At 42.0% G+C, this 14,489-nt stretch overlaps 1 protein-coding gene across 1 annotated transcript; it reads left to right on the top strand.

Moving 5' to 3' along the window:
• Positions 1-1,548: 1,548 nt before the first annotated feature.
• Positions 1,549-5,425, top strand: LOC124008809 (zinc finger protein 135-like). Its single transcript, XM_046320377.1, has 2 exons — positions 1,549-2,123; positions 3,715-5,425. The coding sequence occupies exons 1-2, from the start codon at positions 1,808-1,810 to the stop codon at positions 4,233-4,235; spliced, it is 837 nt and encodes a 278-aa protein (XP_046176333.1). The 5' UTR covers positions 1,549-1,807; the 3' UTR covers positions 4,236-5,425.
• The last annotated feature ends 9,064 nt before the right edge of the window (positions 5,426-14,489 follow it).

Genomic DNA, 14,489 nt, shown 5'->3' on the forward strand with positions numbered 1-14,489 from the left:
TGTGGTGGAGCAGGTTGAGAGCTTCAAGTTCCTTGATGTCCACATCACCAACAAACTAACATGGTCCAATCACACCAAGACAGTCGTGAAGAGTGCACGACAAAACCTAAATCCCCCTCAGGAAACTGAACAGATTTGTCATGGGTACTCAGATCCTCAAAAGGTCCTACACCTGCACCATCGAGAGCATCCTGACTGGTTGCATCACTGCCTGATAAGGCAACTGCTCGGCCTCCGACCACAAGGCACTACAGAGGGTAGAGCGTACAGCCCAGTACATCCCTAACCCAAGCTTCCTGCCATCCATGACCTCTGTACCAGGTGGTGTCAGAGGAAGGCCCTAAGAATTGTCAACGATCCCAGTTCTCAACAGCATCTACCCAAGCCATAAGACTCCTGAACATCTAATCAAATGGCTACCCAAAACATTTGCATTGCCCCCCCCCCATTTTACACCGCTGCTACTTTGTTATTATCTATGCATAGTCACTTTAATAACTCTACCTACATGTACATATTACCTCAATTACATCGACTAACCTGTGCCCCCGCACATTGACTCTGTACCGGTACCCCCTGTATATAGTCTTGCTATTGTTATTTTACTGCTGCTCTTTAACTACTTGTTACTTTTATTTCTGATTCTTATTCATATTTTTTAAACTGCATTGTTAGATAGGGGGCTTGTAACTAAGTATTTCACGGTATTGTATTCGGCGCATGTGACTAATAAAATGTGATTTGATGATTTGATTTAATCAATCAACATATGCTTCTCTTTGTTTGTCTCAATGTATTAGAATTTCTCTTTTACATATCCCAACTCCCTTTAAGACACCCTTGATGGCGGGGAGGGGGGATCGAGTTAGATGTTTGTACAGGGATGGTGGTTGGAAGAGCGCACTTGTTTGAAATTGAAAAACGTGGCGGTAGCTTCTGATAAAGAAGAACATCAAGACAAAGCAGCTGCTTTATAAGTGGGATGCCCTGTTGAGTACTACATCCCGAGGGGTTCGTTCTGATTGTACGGAGACTGTGACAGCCGGTTAAATGGCGTCCCTTGAGAAAGGAAGATGGCTAGAATAGTGCAGAAATTGTCATGACCTGAGGCAGTGAAGAAAGTAGAGGAAGATGGGTCAAGGGGGAGGGATCCTGAGAGGAGTGGTGTGAGTAGTATATCTGTACCAGTACAGAGGGATAGGCCAATACGTGATATATGTTTCAGTATTGGAGTTCTTGCATTTATAGCAATGGTTATCAACTGTACTGGAGGGATGGAACATAAGTCATAGAAAATTGAGGTTGTGGTGGCAGCTGCATTGAAGTATGTGGGTGTACGAGACTTGACATCAGAGTTACAGGGTGTGTTAAGTGGTCCTTTCAGGTTGTTGGCATGAGGTAGGACTAAATATATTGAAATAGTGGAGTAGGGTGTTATTATTTTTTGTGAGTGCAGTGTTAGATGGTACAAGCCATGTATAAGGGAGTTGTACTCCAGTAGGTGGCGGTAATGCAACATATATTGAAAATCAACCGCCGTTAAACCTAATCGAAGAAGAGGTTCTTCAACAACAGTTAGTCAGCCACCACCGTAGCTTGCTAGCCACCATAGCCGAAAGATTCAAGCTCTTTAGACTTCGGTGTATATTCGCCACTGTGTTTTTAACACACTTTGGTCGTCAAGCTAGTTTACCATTTACATTTCATATTTACGTTGCTAGTAGTTAGCTAGCTGGATAGCTAAAACAGCCTAGCACTAGGCTAGTCGATGATAATAATGTGCTAACTAGCTAGCTAACATCCAATCATGAGCTCATTAAGCTCCTGCCCTGATAAAGAAGAGGGGGTCTGCTGGACGGAGAAAGAGGGTCTTTGGCTGAACATTGTCGTAAAAGAGGAGGAGGAGGATGAGGCTGTCACAGTAAAAAAAGAGGTAGAGGGTGAGGCTGTTGCAATTAAAGGTGAAGGAGCTCAAGTGAAGGAAGAGTTCAGAGTGAAGGAGGAGGACGTCGTCACTGTGAAAGAAGAGGGGGAAGAAAAAGTGGAGGGTGCCGTTTTTGGAGTGAAGGAGGAGATAACTGTAACAGTGAAAGAAGAAGAGACTGAAGATCAGATTAACAACGGCGAGTAACGTTATCTTAATTAACAAGAGGGGCACAAATTGTCTTCACGTCAGACTGTTACCATGTATATTCAGTTTGAGAGAAGTCGACCAAAAAAAATATCTACACGCCAGTGTTGAATTTAATGACATTAACACCAAATATGTCTGTGCTGTTGGTGCATTTTTTGACGGTGGGAAGTGGAGGTAAAATATCCACTGGAAAGTTTTATTTACCTGACTTTTTGCGGTGTCGGTAGGTTCTGTCACGTGTATTTCCAATCCGTTGATGCATTGCATGAGATGCACAATATGTAAACAATAGCTGAATTGAACCTTGAATGTTGTTGACCAAAGCAAGTTCCCTCAAAATCAGCTGGAAATACCTGTGAAACTTGCCAGCTGATTGTGTGGGACAAAGTTAGGTCTATGTCTGTCGTTAAGCTCCGCCATTGTTTACATATTGTGCGAGTGTTTGTTGTGTGCGAATTGCATCAGTATTAAAAAAATACAAAAACGGAAATACAATCGAAATACAGACATACAAATCAGTGGACAACAGGTAAATTTAATATAAAAAAAGTTTATTCAACATTCTGATATGTAACGGGATGGTTCAGAAATTAATGACAGGAGCCAATACAAGTCTTCCACTCTTGGATTCTAAAAGAGGCTAGGTCACACTGTTGTTGAATCAATGCATGGTTTTAAAGGGGCCCTTTTGATTATGCAGTTTAATGTCTGAAAGAAAGCCACACTGTAAAATGTGTATACCATTAAAGTTGGCAACCAACAAATGTTAACAATGGATTGTTTTGTGCGAAATTACAACTTAAATATCTCACCCTTAGGGGTAGCCCTTCATAGCTCGCCATCATGTATACAGCTAACAGTAAGTACTGTCATTTTAACAGTAGCGTCCCGTCCTAGGTCATTCCATAGCTTGTGAGATATCACCCGATCCCGTTGCTGTACGCAACCTGTTTTGGCAGTAAGTGTCCTGCGTTGGATGGTGTCCATAATCGGTAGACAGTTTATCATCGTTTGCATCACCAAGTAGTGACCAAGAAAGTATTAAATCCACTTTTTGATGCTACCCCTTCCAATCTAATTCAAAGATGGATTCCCCCTTATGGATGTTACATGGATTCTCAATTTAGCGTTATGGATGTTACATGAAATGGACAAGCTTTTTTGGGGAGACTGAACATATTAGCAGAAGTCTGTGAGGTTGTAAGTCTTAGGTCAAAACATGGATAGCCATTTCGAGGGAAAGGCTTGGCTGAACACAAAAACGATCATTTTGAAAATATTGTAATTTCTAATATTACTTTAGAGATAGTGGGCCACCAACAAAACGTTGTTAACAGTCGACCAAATGCAACCAATAACATTGACTGATGGATTGTCATCCATTAGAGCAAGATTAGATTTGGAACACTTCATAATTTGTTTTTGAAATCTCCCCAAGTTTATTTTTAATTATGAAATGTTGTGAAGACTGGCCTCAGGTTTTTGAGGGATCTTGTCCGGAAGAAAACTCATAGGAAGACACTTGTCATGTGGGGGTTTCATTCAGGTCTCTGTTTAACTGAATACTCTGTCTTTGGCAGGAGAGAGACGAGACTCTCCCTCTGACAGCGAGAAGAGTCCTTCAGGTGAACCAGACCCAAAGACATCCAAACCAGCAGGACGACACCACTGCTCCCAGTGTGGAAAGAGTTTTACCCAGTTAGGGAGCTTGAAAACACACGAGAGAATACACACAGGAGAAAAGCCCTACCACTGCTCCCAGTGTGAAAAGAGTTTTAGGTGGTTAGGTAGTCTGAAAAAGCATGAGAAGACACACACACGAGAAAAGCCCTACCATTGCTCCCTGTGTGGTCAGAGTTTTACCCAGTTAGGGGCCCTCAATAAGCATGACAGGACACACACGGGAGGTGATAAGACCTACCACTGCTCCATGTGTGGAAAGGTATTTAACCGCTTAAGGCATCTAAATAAGCATGAAAGAATACATACACAGGAGGAGAAGACATACCACTGCTCTCATTGCGGAAAGACATTTTCCCAGTTAGAGGACCTGGAATCGCATGAGAGAATAGAGAGGCTGTGTTCTGACTTATGTTTTTGACTGGGAATTTGTGTTTTTGTTCATGCCACATGAAATCAAATTGTGTCAATTAAGTTTTACTCAAAAATAGGCCTCGAGACATAACTATGTCTAAAATCAGATTAAATATTATGTGTATTTCATTTTGATAATGTCAGTTAATTTAATTGGATACAAGTAAGTATAAACCCTCCAATGTTGTTCATTATATTATTTGGATATTGCAAATGTAAATTATTATATAAGTCACTAAGTAAGTAGCCTTTCATGAGCCTTGGCTTGTCTGAGCCAGAATTAATCTCCTATTTTTGTAGCTTGAGGCAGCTTGATGTACAAGTACATTCCCTGGACAGTACACTCGTCTATTAAGTTATATATTGTTGGGTTCTGAGAATATGAAATATACTTATTAATGTCACTGAGGGAGAGAGGATAATGTATAACGTTTACATTATGTCAGAATATGTCATTGTTAGCAATCAGGGATCCTATGGGAGGGATCCACTGGGAGGAGAAGAGACACAGTCTGGTACCAGTCACCATGACAGCTGTGAGTTGGGGAGGAGTGAGCACTTTGGGGCAGAGGTCAGGTCAGATGAAGTGAGGAAGAACAGATCTCACTAAGGTTCTGTAGCAACCGAGATGCATTGGCTGTCCAGATGTGTAGGAGGAGACTCGGCATAGGAGAAAGGGTTACATATCGGTGCTTGTGTGAATATATCGTCTGCACAGCTGTTTGACCCTTTGGGATGAATACACTTGGTTTAAGCTTTCATAGTGTCTGTTGAGTTCTTACTCTAATAATTAGAACCTAACAATATAGTGCCTTCAGAAATTATTCACGCCTCTTGAAATTTTCCACATTTTATTGTGTTACAGCCTGAATTAGAAATTGATTGATTACATTTCGATTTTGTGTCACTGGCATACACACAATACCCCATAATGTCAAAGCGGATTTATGTCTTTAGAATTTTTGAACTTATTTACAAATGAAAAGCTGAAATGTCTTGTCAATAAGTATTCAACCCCTTTGTTATGGCAAGACTAAATAAGATCAGCTTTTCCATAGACTCTCTCTGTGTAAAATAATGTTTAACATGATTTTTGAATGACTTCCTCATCTCTCTAACCCACACGTACAATTACAATTATCTGTAAGGTCCCTGATTATTGGTAGATGGGTAAAAAAAAAGAAGACAGACATTGAATATCCCTTTGAGCATGGTGAAGTTATTAATTACACTTTGGATGGTGTATCAATACACCCAGCCAAGACAAAGATACATGCGTCCTTCCTAACTCAGTTGCCGGAGAGAAAGGAAACCGCTCAGGGATTGGGCCAATGGTGACTTTAAAATAGTTACAGAGTTTAATGGTTGTGATAGGAGAAAACTGAGGATGTATCAACAATGTTGTCGTTACTCCACAATAATAATTTAAATGACAGAGTGAAAGAAGTCAAATATTCCAAAACATGCATCCTGTTTGTAATCAAGGCACGAAAATAACACTGCAAAAAGAAAAAAATCTATTTACTTTTTGTCCTGAATACAAAGTGTTATCTTTGGGGCAAGTCCAATAAAACACGTTAGTGAGTACCACTCTCCATATTTTCAAGCATGGTAGTGGCTGCATCATGTTATGGGAATGATTGTAACTGTTAAAGACAGGGGAGTTTTGTGGATAAAAAATAAATGGAATGGAGCTAAGCACAGAAAAAATCCTATAGAAAAAATCTGGTTCAATCTGCTTTTCACCCGACACTGAGAGATGAATTCACTTTTCAGCAAGACAATAACCTAAAACACAGGGCCAAATCTGGAGTTGCTTACTAAGAATGCAGTGCATGTTTCTGAGTGGCTGAGTAACAGTGTTGAATATGCTTGAACATCTATGGCAAGACCTGAAAATGGTTGTCTAGCAATGATCAACAAACAATTTGACAGAGCTTGAAGAATTGTGAAAAGAATCATGGGCAAATGTTGCACAATTCAAGGTGTGGAAAGCTCTTAAAAATGTTTTCTTTTTTATTTTATTTCACCTTTATTTAACCAGGTAGGCTAGTTGAGAACAAGTTCTCATTTGCAACTGCGACCTGGCCAAGATAAAGCATAGCAGTGTGAACAGGCAACACAGAGTTACACATGGAGTAAACAATTAACAAGTCAATAGTAGAAAAAAAGGAGTCTATATACAATGTGTGCAAAAGGGATGAGGAGGTAGGGGAATAATTACAATATTGCAGATTAACACTGGAGTGATAAATGATCAGATGATCATGTACAGGTAGAGATTTTGGTGTGCAAAAGAGCAGAAAAGTAAATAAATAAAAACTGTGGGGATGAGGTCGGTGAAAATGGGTGGGCTATTTACCAATAGATTATGTACAGCTGCAGCGATCGGTTAGCTGCTCAGATAGCTGATGTTTGAAGTTGGTGAGGGAGATCAAAGTCTCCAACTTCCAGTGATTTTTGCAATTCGTTCCAGTCACAGGCAGCAGAGTACTGGAACGAAAGGCGGCCGAATGAGGTGTTGGCTTTAGGGATGATCAGTGAGATACACCTGCTGGAGCGCGTGCTACGGATGGGTGTTGCCATCGTGACCAGTGAACTGAGATAAGGCGGAGCTTTACCCAGCATGGCCTTGTAGATGACCTGGAGCCAGTGGGTCTGGCGACGAATATGTAGCGAGGGCCAGCCGACTAGAGCATACAAGTTGCAGTGGTGGGTAGTATAAGGTGCTTTAGTGACAAAACGGATGGCACTGTGATAAACTGCATCCAGTTTGCTGAGTAGAGTGTTGGAAGCGATTTGGTAGATGACATCGCCGAAGTCGAGGATTGGTAGGATAGTCAGTTTTACTAGGGTAAGCTTGGCAGCGTGAGTGAAGGAGGCTTTGTTGCGGAATAGAAAGCCGACTCTTGATTTGATTTTTGATTGGAGATGTTTGATATGGGTCTGGAAGGAGAGTTTGCAGTCTAGCCAGACACCTAGGTACTTATAGGTGTCCACATATTCAAGGTCGGAACCATCCAGTGTGGTGATGCTAGTCGGGCATGCGGGAACAGGCAGCGATCGGTTGAAAAGCATGCATTTGGTTTGACTAGCGTTTAAGAGCAGTTGGAGACCACGGAAGGAGTGTTGTATGGCATTGAAGCTCGTTTGGAGGTTAGATAGCACAGTGTCCAATGACGGGCCGAAAGCATATAGAATGGTGTCGTCTGCGTAGAGGTGGATCAGGGAATCGCCCGCAGCAAGACCAATATCATTGATATATACAGAGAAAAGAGTCGGCCCGAGAATTGAACCCTGTGGTACCCCCATAGAGACTGCCAGAGGACCGGACAGCATGCCCTCCGATTTGACACACTGAACTCTGTCTACAAAGTAATTGGTGAACCAGGCAAGGCAGTCATCCGAAAAACCGAGGCTACTGAGTCTACCGATAAGAATCTGGTGATTGACAGAGTCGAAAGCCTTGGCAAGGTCGATGAAGACGGCTGCACAGTACTGTCTTTTATCGATGGCGGTTATGATGTCGTTTAGTACCTTGAGTGTGGCTGAGGTGCACCCGTGACCGGCTCGGAAACCAGATTGCATAGCAGAGAAGGTACGGTGGGACCCAGAAAGAAACAGCTGTAATTACTGCCAAAGGTTCTTCTACGCAGTATTGGCTCAGGTGTGAATACTTATGTAAGGAGATATTCTGTATTTCATTTTTAATACATTTGCAAAAAAATCCTAAACATGTTTTTACTTTATTATTATGGGGTATTGTGTGTAGATGGGTGAGATTTTCTTTTATTTTATCCATTTTGAATTCAGGCTGTAACACAACCAAATGTGAAATAAATCAAGGGGTATGAATACTTTCTGAGGGCACTGTAGACAAATATAATTTAGGATTTCTTGATTCCAACCATGAAATGTCTTGAATGTGATTTGATATATGATTTGGATATAGCTAAATTAATTTGATTGGACACACCTACTCATTCAAGAGTTTTTCTTTATGTGTACTATTTTCTACATTGTATCTCAAATTTGGACTCATCAGACCAAAGGACAGATTTCCACCGGTCTAATATCCATTGCTCGTGTTTTTTTGGCCAACGCATGTCTCTTCTTCTTATTGGTGTCCTTTTGTAGTGGTTTCTTTTGCAGCAATTCGACCATGAAGGCCTGATTTACGCAGTCTCCTCTGAACAGTTGATGTTGAGATGTGTCTGTTACTTGAACTCTGCGAAGCATTTATTTGGGCTGCAAATTCTGAGGCTAGTATCTCTAATGAACTATCATCTGCAGCAGAGGTAACTCTGGGTCTTATTTTCCTGTGGTGGTCCACATGTGAGCCAGTTTCCTCATAGCTTGATGGTTTTTGCGACTGCACATAAAGAAACATTCAAACTTCTTGAAATTTTACTGATTGAATAACCTTCATGTTTTAAAGTAATTATGGACTGTTGTTTCTCTTTGCTTATTTGAGCTGTTCTTGCCATAATACAGACATGGTCTTTTACCAAATAGAGCTATCGTCTGTATACCACTCCTACCATGTCACATCTGATTGGCTCAAACACATTAAGAAGGAAAAAAATCCACAAATTAACTTTTAACAAGGCACACCTGTTCATTGAAATGCATTCCAGGTGACTACCTCATGAAGCTGGTTGAGAGAATGCCAAGAGTGTGCAAAGCTGTCATCAAGGCAAAGGGTGGCTACTTTGAAGAATCTAAAATGTGTTTAATACTTTTTTGGTTACTACATGATTCCAAATGTGTTATTTCATAGTTTTGATGTCTTTACTATTATTCTACAATGTGTAAAATAGTCAAAATAAAGAAAACCCCTTGAATGAGCAGGTGTGTCCACACTTTTAAATGGTGTTACATGTAGGAGCATTAGAGACCTAGTTGCATATTTATATATCTGTTTATCTGAATAAGAAATTGCCTTAAATGCAGTAGTTAATGTAAAGTTTGTTTTAAAATTCTTACTAATCAATCAACACATGCTTCTCTTTGTACTTCACCATTTAATATTGAAAAATGAAAAAATAAAAACATTTACATTCTATTTACCTTTTAGTCATTTAGCCGACACTCTTTTCCACAGCGATTTACAGTAGGTCACCCGTGGGAATCGAACCCACAACCCTAAATGTTTTGTAAAAAACGTGCTCCTGACCTACTCCAGTCAGCAGAGGGCATGTGTGTTTATATACAGTTGAAGTCAGAAGTTTAAATACACTTAGGTTAGAGTCATTAAAAGTTGCTTTTCAACCACTCCACAAATTTCTTGTTAACAAACTATAGTTTTGGTAGGTCGGTTAGGACATATACTTTGTGCATGACACAAGTCATTTTTCCAACAGTTGTTTACAGACAGTTTATTTCACTTATAATTCACTGTATCACAATTCTTGTGGGTCAGAAGTTTACATGCTGTGGTTTACAGCAGGTCAGCCACCCGGGGGAGACTCATCGAGGCCTGGTGACAGACGGATTATACATCCTGAGTTGATGGCTCCATCTGCTGGATGTGTCAGGTCTCGACGGGCTCTAGGGCCAGGACTAATTGGGGCTGATTGGGGATTGGTGAGAAATCAAGGGCTGATTGCTCACCAGCTGTACAAGTCCCATAAAGCTGCCAGAAGGGCAGCACATGGGGCAGAGACTGGGGCAGGAAATGACTTCCGTGTAGTTGGGGACGGTACCATAGGTAACAGGAGGGAGTCCAGTTTTGATCCCCACAGGATACAGCAAGACCCGGAGCCCAGTAGACGGTATCCCGGAGAGGGTCTCATGGGGGATACAGTAAGACCCGGAGCCCAGTAGACGGTATCCCGAAGAGGGTCTCATGGGGGATACAGTAAGACCCGGAGCCCAGTAGACATTATCCCAGAGAGGGTCTCTTGAGGGAGACCTATTCTTTTCTATTGGACTATTATTTTAATACACACCTTTGAAACTGAGCTAATCCTACTCTGTCCGTGTCTGATCTGTGTAAACGTTTTGACCCTGGTCTGCAACAATACACTAGGTTACCTATGCCTTTAAACAGCTTAGAAAATTCCAGAAAATGTCATCGCTTTAGAAGCTTCTGATAAGCTAATTGACATAATTTGAGTGAATTGGAGGTGTACCCGTGGATGCATTTCAAGGCCTACCTTCAAACTCAGTGCCTCTTTGCTTGACATCATGGGAAAATCAAAAGAAATCAGCCAAGACCTCAATTGTAGACCTCAACAAGTCTGGTTCATCCTTAGGGGCAATTTCCAAACGCCTGAAGGTACCACGTTCATCTGTACAAACAATAGTACGCAAGTATAAACACCATGGGACCACGCAGCTGTCATACCGCTCAGGAGGGAGACTCATTCTGTCTCCTAGAGATGAACGTACTTTGGTGTGAAAAGTGCAAATCAATCCCAGAACAACAGCAAAGGACCTTGTGAAGATGCTGGAGGAAACAGGTACAACAGTATCTATATCCACAGTAAAACAAGTCCTATATCAACATAACTTGACAGGCTGCTCAGCATGGAAGAAGCCACTGCTCCAAAACCGCCATAAAAAAGCCAGACTACGGTTTGCAACTGCACATGGGGACAAATATCGTACATTTTGGAGAAATGTCCTCTGGTCTGATGAAACAAAATAGAACTGTTTGGCCATAATGACCATCGTTATGTTTGGAGGAAAAGGGGGAGGCTTGCAAGCCGAAGAACATCATCCCAAACTTGAAGCACAGGTGTGGCATCATCATGTTGTGGGGATGCTTTGCTGCAGGAGGGACTGGTGCACTTCACAAAATAGATGGCATCATCAGGAAGGAAAATTATGTGGATATACAGAAGCAAAATCTCATCAGTCAGGAAGTTAAAGCTTGGTCGCAAATGGGTCTACCAAATGGACAACGATCCCAAGCATACTTCCAAAGTTGTGGCAAAATGGCTTAAGGACAACAAGTTTCAGGTATTGGAGTGGCCATCACAAAGCCCTGATTTCAATCCTATAGAAAACTTGTGGGCAGAACTGAAAAAGCGTGTGTGAGCAAGGAGGCCTTACAAACCTGACTCAGCTCTGTCAGGAGGAATGGGCCAAAATTCACCTAACTTATTGTGGAAGGCTACCTGAAACATTTGACCCAAGTTAAACAATTTAAAGGCAATGCTACCAAATACCAATTGAATGTATGTGAACTTCTGATCCACTGGGAATGTGATGGAAGAAATAAAAGTTTAAATCATTCTCTCTATTATTATTCTGAAATTTCACATTCTTAAAATAAAGTGTTGATCCTAACTGACCTGAGACAGAACATTTTTATTTGGATTAAATGTTAGGAATTGTGAAAAACTGAGTTTAAATTGTGACGACCCTCCCACTCTGTCTGCCGTATTCTGTCTTTGTTCTTGTTTCCTTATTAGGATGCCGGTGGGCGGAGTTGAGAGGGTCGTCAGCTACATGGGAAACACCTGGGCCAGGTGTCTCCCAGGATAAATGGACCTCTTCCACATTCATGGAGGAGACTCTCTCCATGCAGACACCTGTTGTAGATTGTGGTGTGGTTCTTGGTGGCCTTTTGTTTGTTTGCTTTGGCACCTTTCAACACCCTGCATTATCACATTCATTCATGCATGCAAAACACTCACTTACACTACGGACTACTGATTACACACACCATTGGATATTTTCCTTAGTTGCTTTAGTTAATAAATATATCTTTTGTTACTCCTTATCTCCACGTTGTCTCCCTTTGTTACGGGCTTTGAGCCGGTTCGTGACAAGTGGGGGCTCGTCCGGGATCTTTGAACTATTGGTTTGGGAGACCGTGGAGGTATGTGTTTGGTTTGCATATTGTGTTTGAATGTGATCGGCCCAGTATTGGTTGCCTTTGTTTGGTTTGTGTGCTGCGTTGGAGAGAGTATAATGGTTAGTTTCCAGGCCTTGCCTAGCCTGGAAACTTGTTCTACTTTCTGTTGGGAAGTCAGTCTGAGGTGAGTAAATCGGCTGTGTACCTCGGTAGGAGATTTGGGTAGGAGATTTGGGTAGGGTAGTGGAACTTGCTACCCGGAGCTATAGCCTTTTTCCCCTGATAGGTTTAGAGACGTGTTTCATTTTTTGGAATATGTTGGGCATGGTTAATGTTTGTTATTTTTGTGTGGTGTCTGTGGACTGAGCAGTTGTCTCGGGGGCACATCCGTGGCTTGGTGGAATTTGCCAGCATGCTGGGGAGTTCTATTTCCTTGCCAGCGGGCTACAGTGCGTAAATTCCCACCGCAAATCTGCACGAAGACTAGGGTTGAGTTATTGTAGGTTTTGGGGAAGCTCCATATCTCATCTCTCTTCTGTGGTGCTCAGGGTGATTGTCAATTCTCGGGTTGTGTTCTGGTGTGCTCAGCAGAAGGGAAAAGCGATAATTTTTTTTGTGTGATTATGGCGTCTTATGTAGATAAGTTCATTCGCTCTCCATCAGAGGAATTGTTAGATTTAGGTACTAAAGAACAGCTGTTGAAAGTCGCGGAACACTACAAGGTTGAGATTAGTGATAAACGTCTAAAGAATTCTATTAGGTTGATATTGAAAGCCAATCTGATGGAGAGTGGTATTCTTGAAGTTACCACCGGGCCAGCCTCTGCTGAGGATTTGTTGTCTCCCCATAACGTTACAATGGCCATTCCATCGGTTAGTCCTAGTAGCCTTCTTTTTGAACAGCAGAAAGAACTGCTTTTGTTACAGCTAGAGCATGATCGTGAGAAGCTAGAGCATGATCGTGAGAAGCTAGAGCATGATCGTGTGAAATATGAAAAGGAATTGGCATTTAAACAAGATATGGAGCGTGCTAAAATCAAGTTGCAACAAGAACGTATAGAGTTGGTTAGGGAAGGAAAGATCTCAGGGGAGAGTTTGTTTTGGGAAGGTGACCCAGATTTACCTAGGGGTAGTTCCGCTTTTGGTCATGCCCCAGAGACATTTGATATTGTTGGGAACTTGCGGTTATTGCCTCGGTTTAATGAAAGGGACCCCGAGACATTCTTTTCGTTGTTTGAGCGGGTTGCTGACGCTAGGAGTTGGCCTGATTCTGACCGCACTTTAATGTTGCAGTGTGTGCTGACTGGTAAAGCGCAGGAAGCATATTCAGCTCTTAGTGTACACGACAGTGCCAGTTATGATAAAGTTAAAACAGCTGTGTTACAGATTTATGAATTGGTCCCTGAGGCTTACCGCCAACGATTTAGAACTTTAAAAAGGGACGATAACCAGACTCATGTTGAGTTTGCGCTACAGTTATCTTTACAGTTTAATCGCTGGTGTTCCGCCTCTGCAGTTGTGACTTTCCAAGGGCTGTGTGATCTGATTATGTTAGAGCAATTTAAGGACACAATTCCTGATCGTATTGCCACTTATATTAATGAACAGAAAGTAAAGAATGTTGCTGAAGCTGCGGTTTTGGCGGACGAGTATGTGTTGACTCACAAAAGTGTCTTTGCAAAACCCCGTATTCGGAAAGAGTGGGGGCATTCGGATAGATTTGGGCTTCGCTCACCGAGATACTTTGGTTCTCGGTCAGAGTTCTATTCAACTAGGGTTGAACCTGACTCCCATGGTAAGGCTGACTTTGGGCAGGAGTGTCACTACTGTCAAGGTTCAGGTCATTGGAAAAACGAATGTCCACTTCTCAGGTCAAAGGGTGCTTACGCTAAATCTAAGCCTGCTGCGTTAGCTGCACCTGTTCCACATCAGTTCATTCTTGACTCATTTCCTCAGGCCCAGGAGAATGTGAAAGTCCATATTGATCCAGACTATTTACCTTTCATTACAGAAGGTTTTGTGTCTATGTTAGGAAGTAAAGACCTAGTGCCAGTGAAGATCCTGAGAGACACAGGTGCCTCTGAATCATTTGTGTTGGAGTCTGTGTTACCCTTTTCTGCTGAGACTGATTCGGGAATAGTGTTCTAATTAGGGGAATAGGTTTGAACACTCTGTCAGTTCCATTGCATAAACTGATGTTGGATTGTGGGCTGGTGAAGGGTGAAGTTGTTGTGGGGGTGCGTCCTTTGTTGCCTATTGAGGGTATCGACGTTATCCTTGGGAATAACTTGGCAGGTGAGCGTGTATGGCCAGTCGTGTTTCCATCTCTAGTGGTTTCCACTAAGCCGTCATTTGTTGGGATTCCTGATGAGAGTGTACAGAGTTTCCCAGAGGTGTTCTCTGCGTGTGCAGTGACACGTTCTATGAGCCGTGGCGAACTAGTCACTGCGCCGAC

Source organism: Oncorhynchus gorbuscha, linkage group LG21 (genome assembly GCF_021184085.1).
Source record: "Oncorhynchus gorbuscha isolate QuinsamMale2020 ecotype Even-year linkage group LG21, OgorEven_v1.0, whole genome shotgun sequence".
Taxonomy (NCBI): Eukaryota; Metazoa; Chordata; class Actinopteri; order Salmoniformes; family Salmonidae; genus Oncorhynchus; species Oncorhynchus gorbuscha.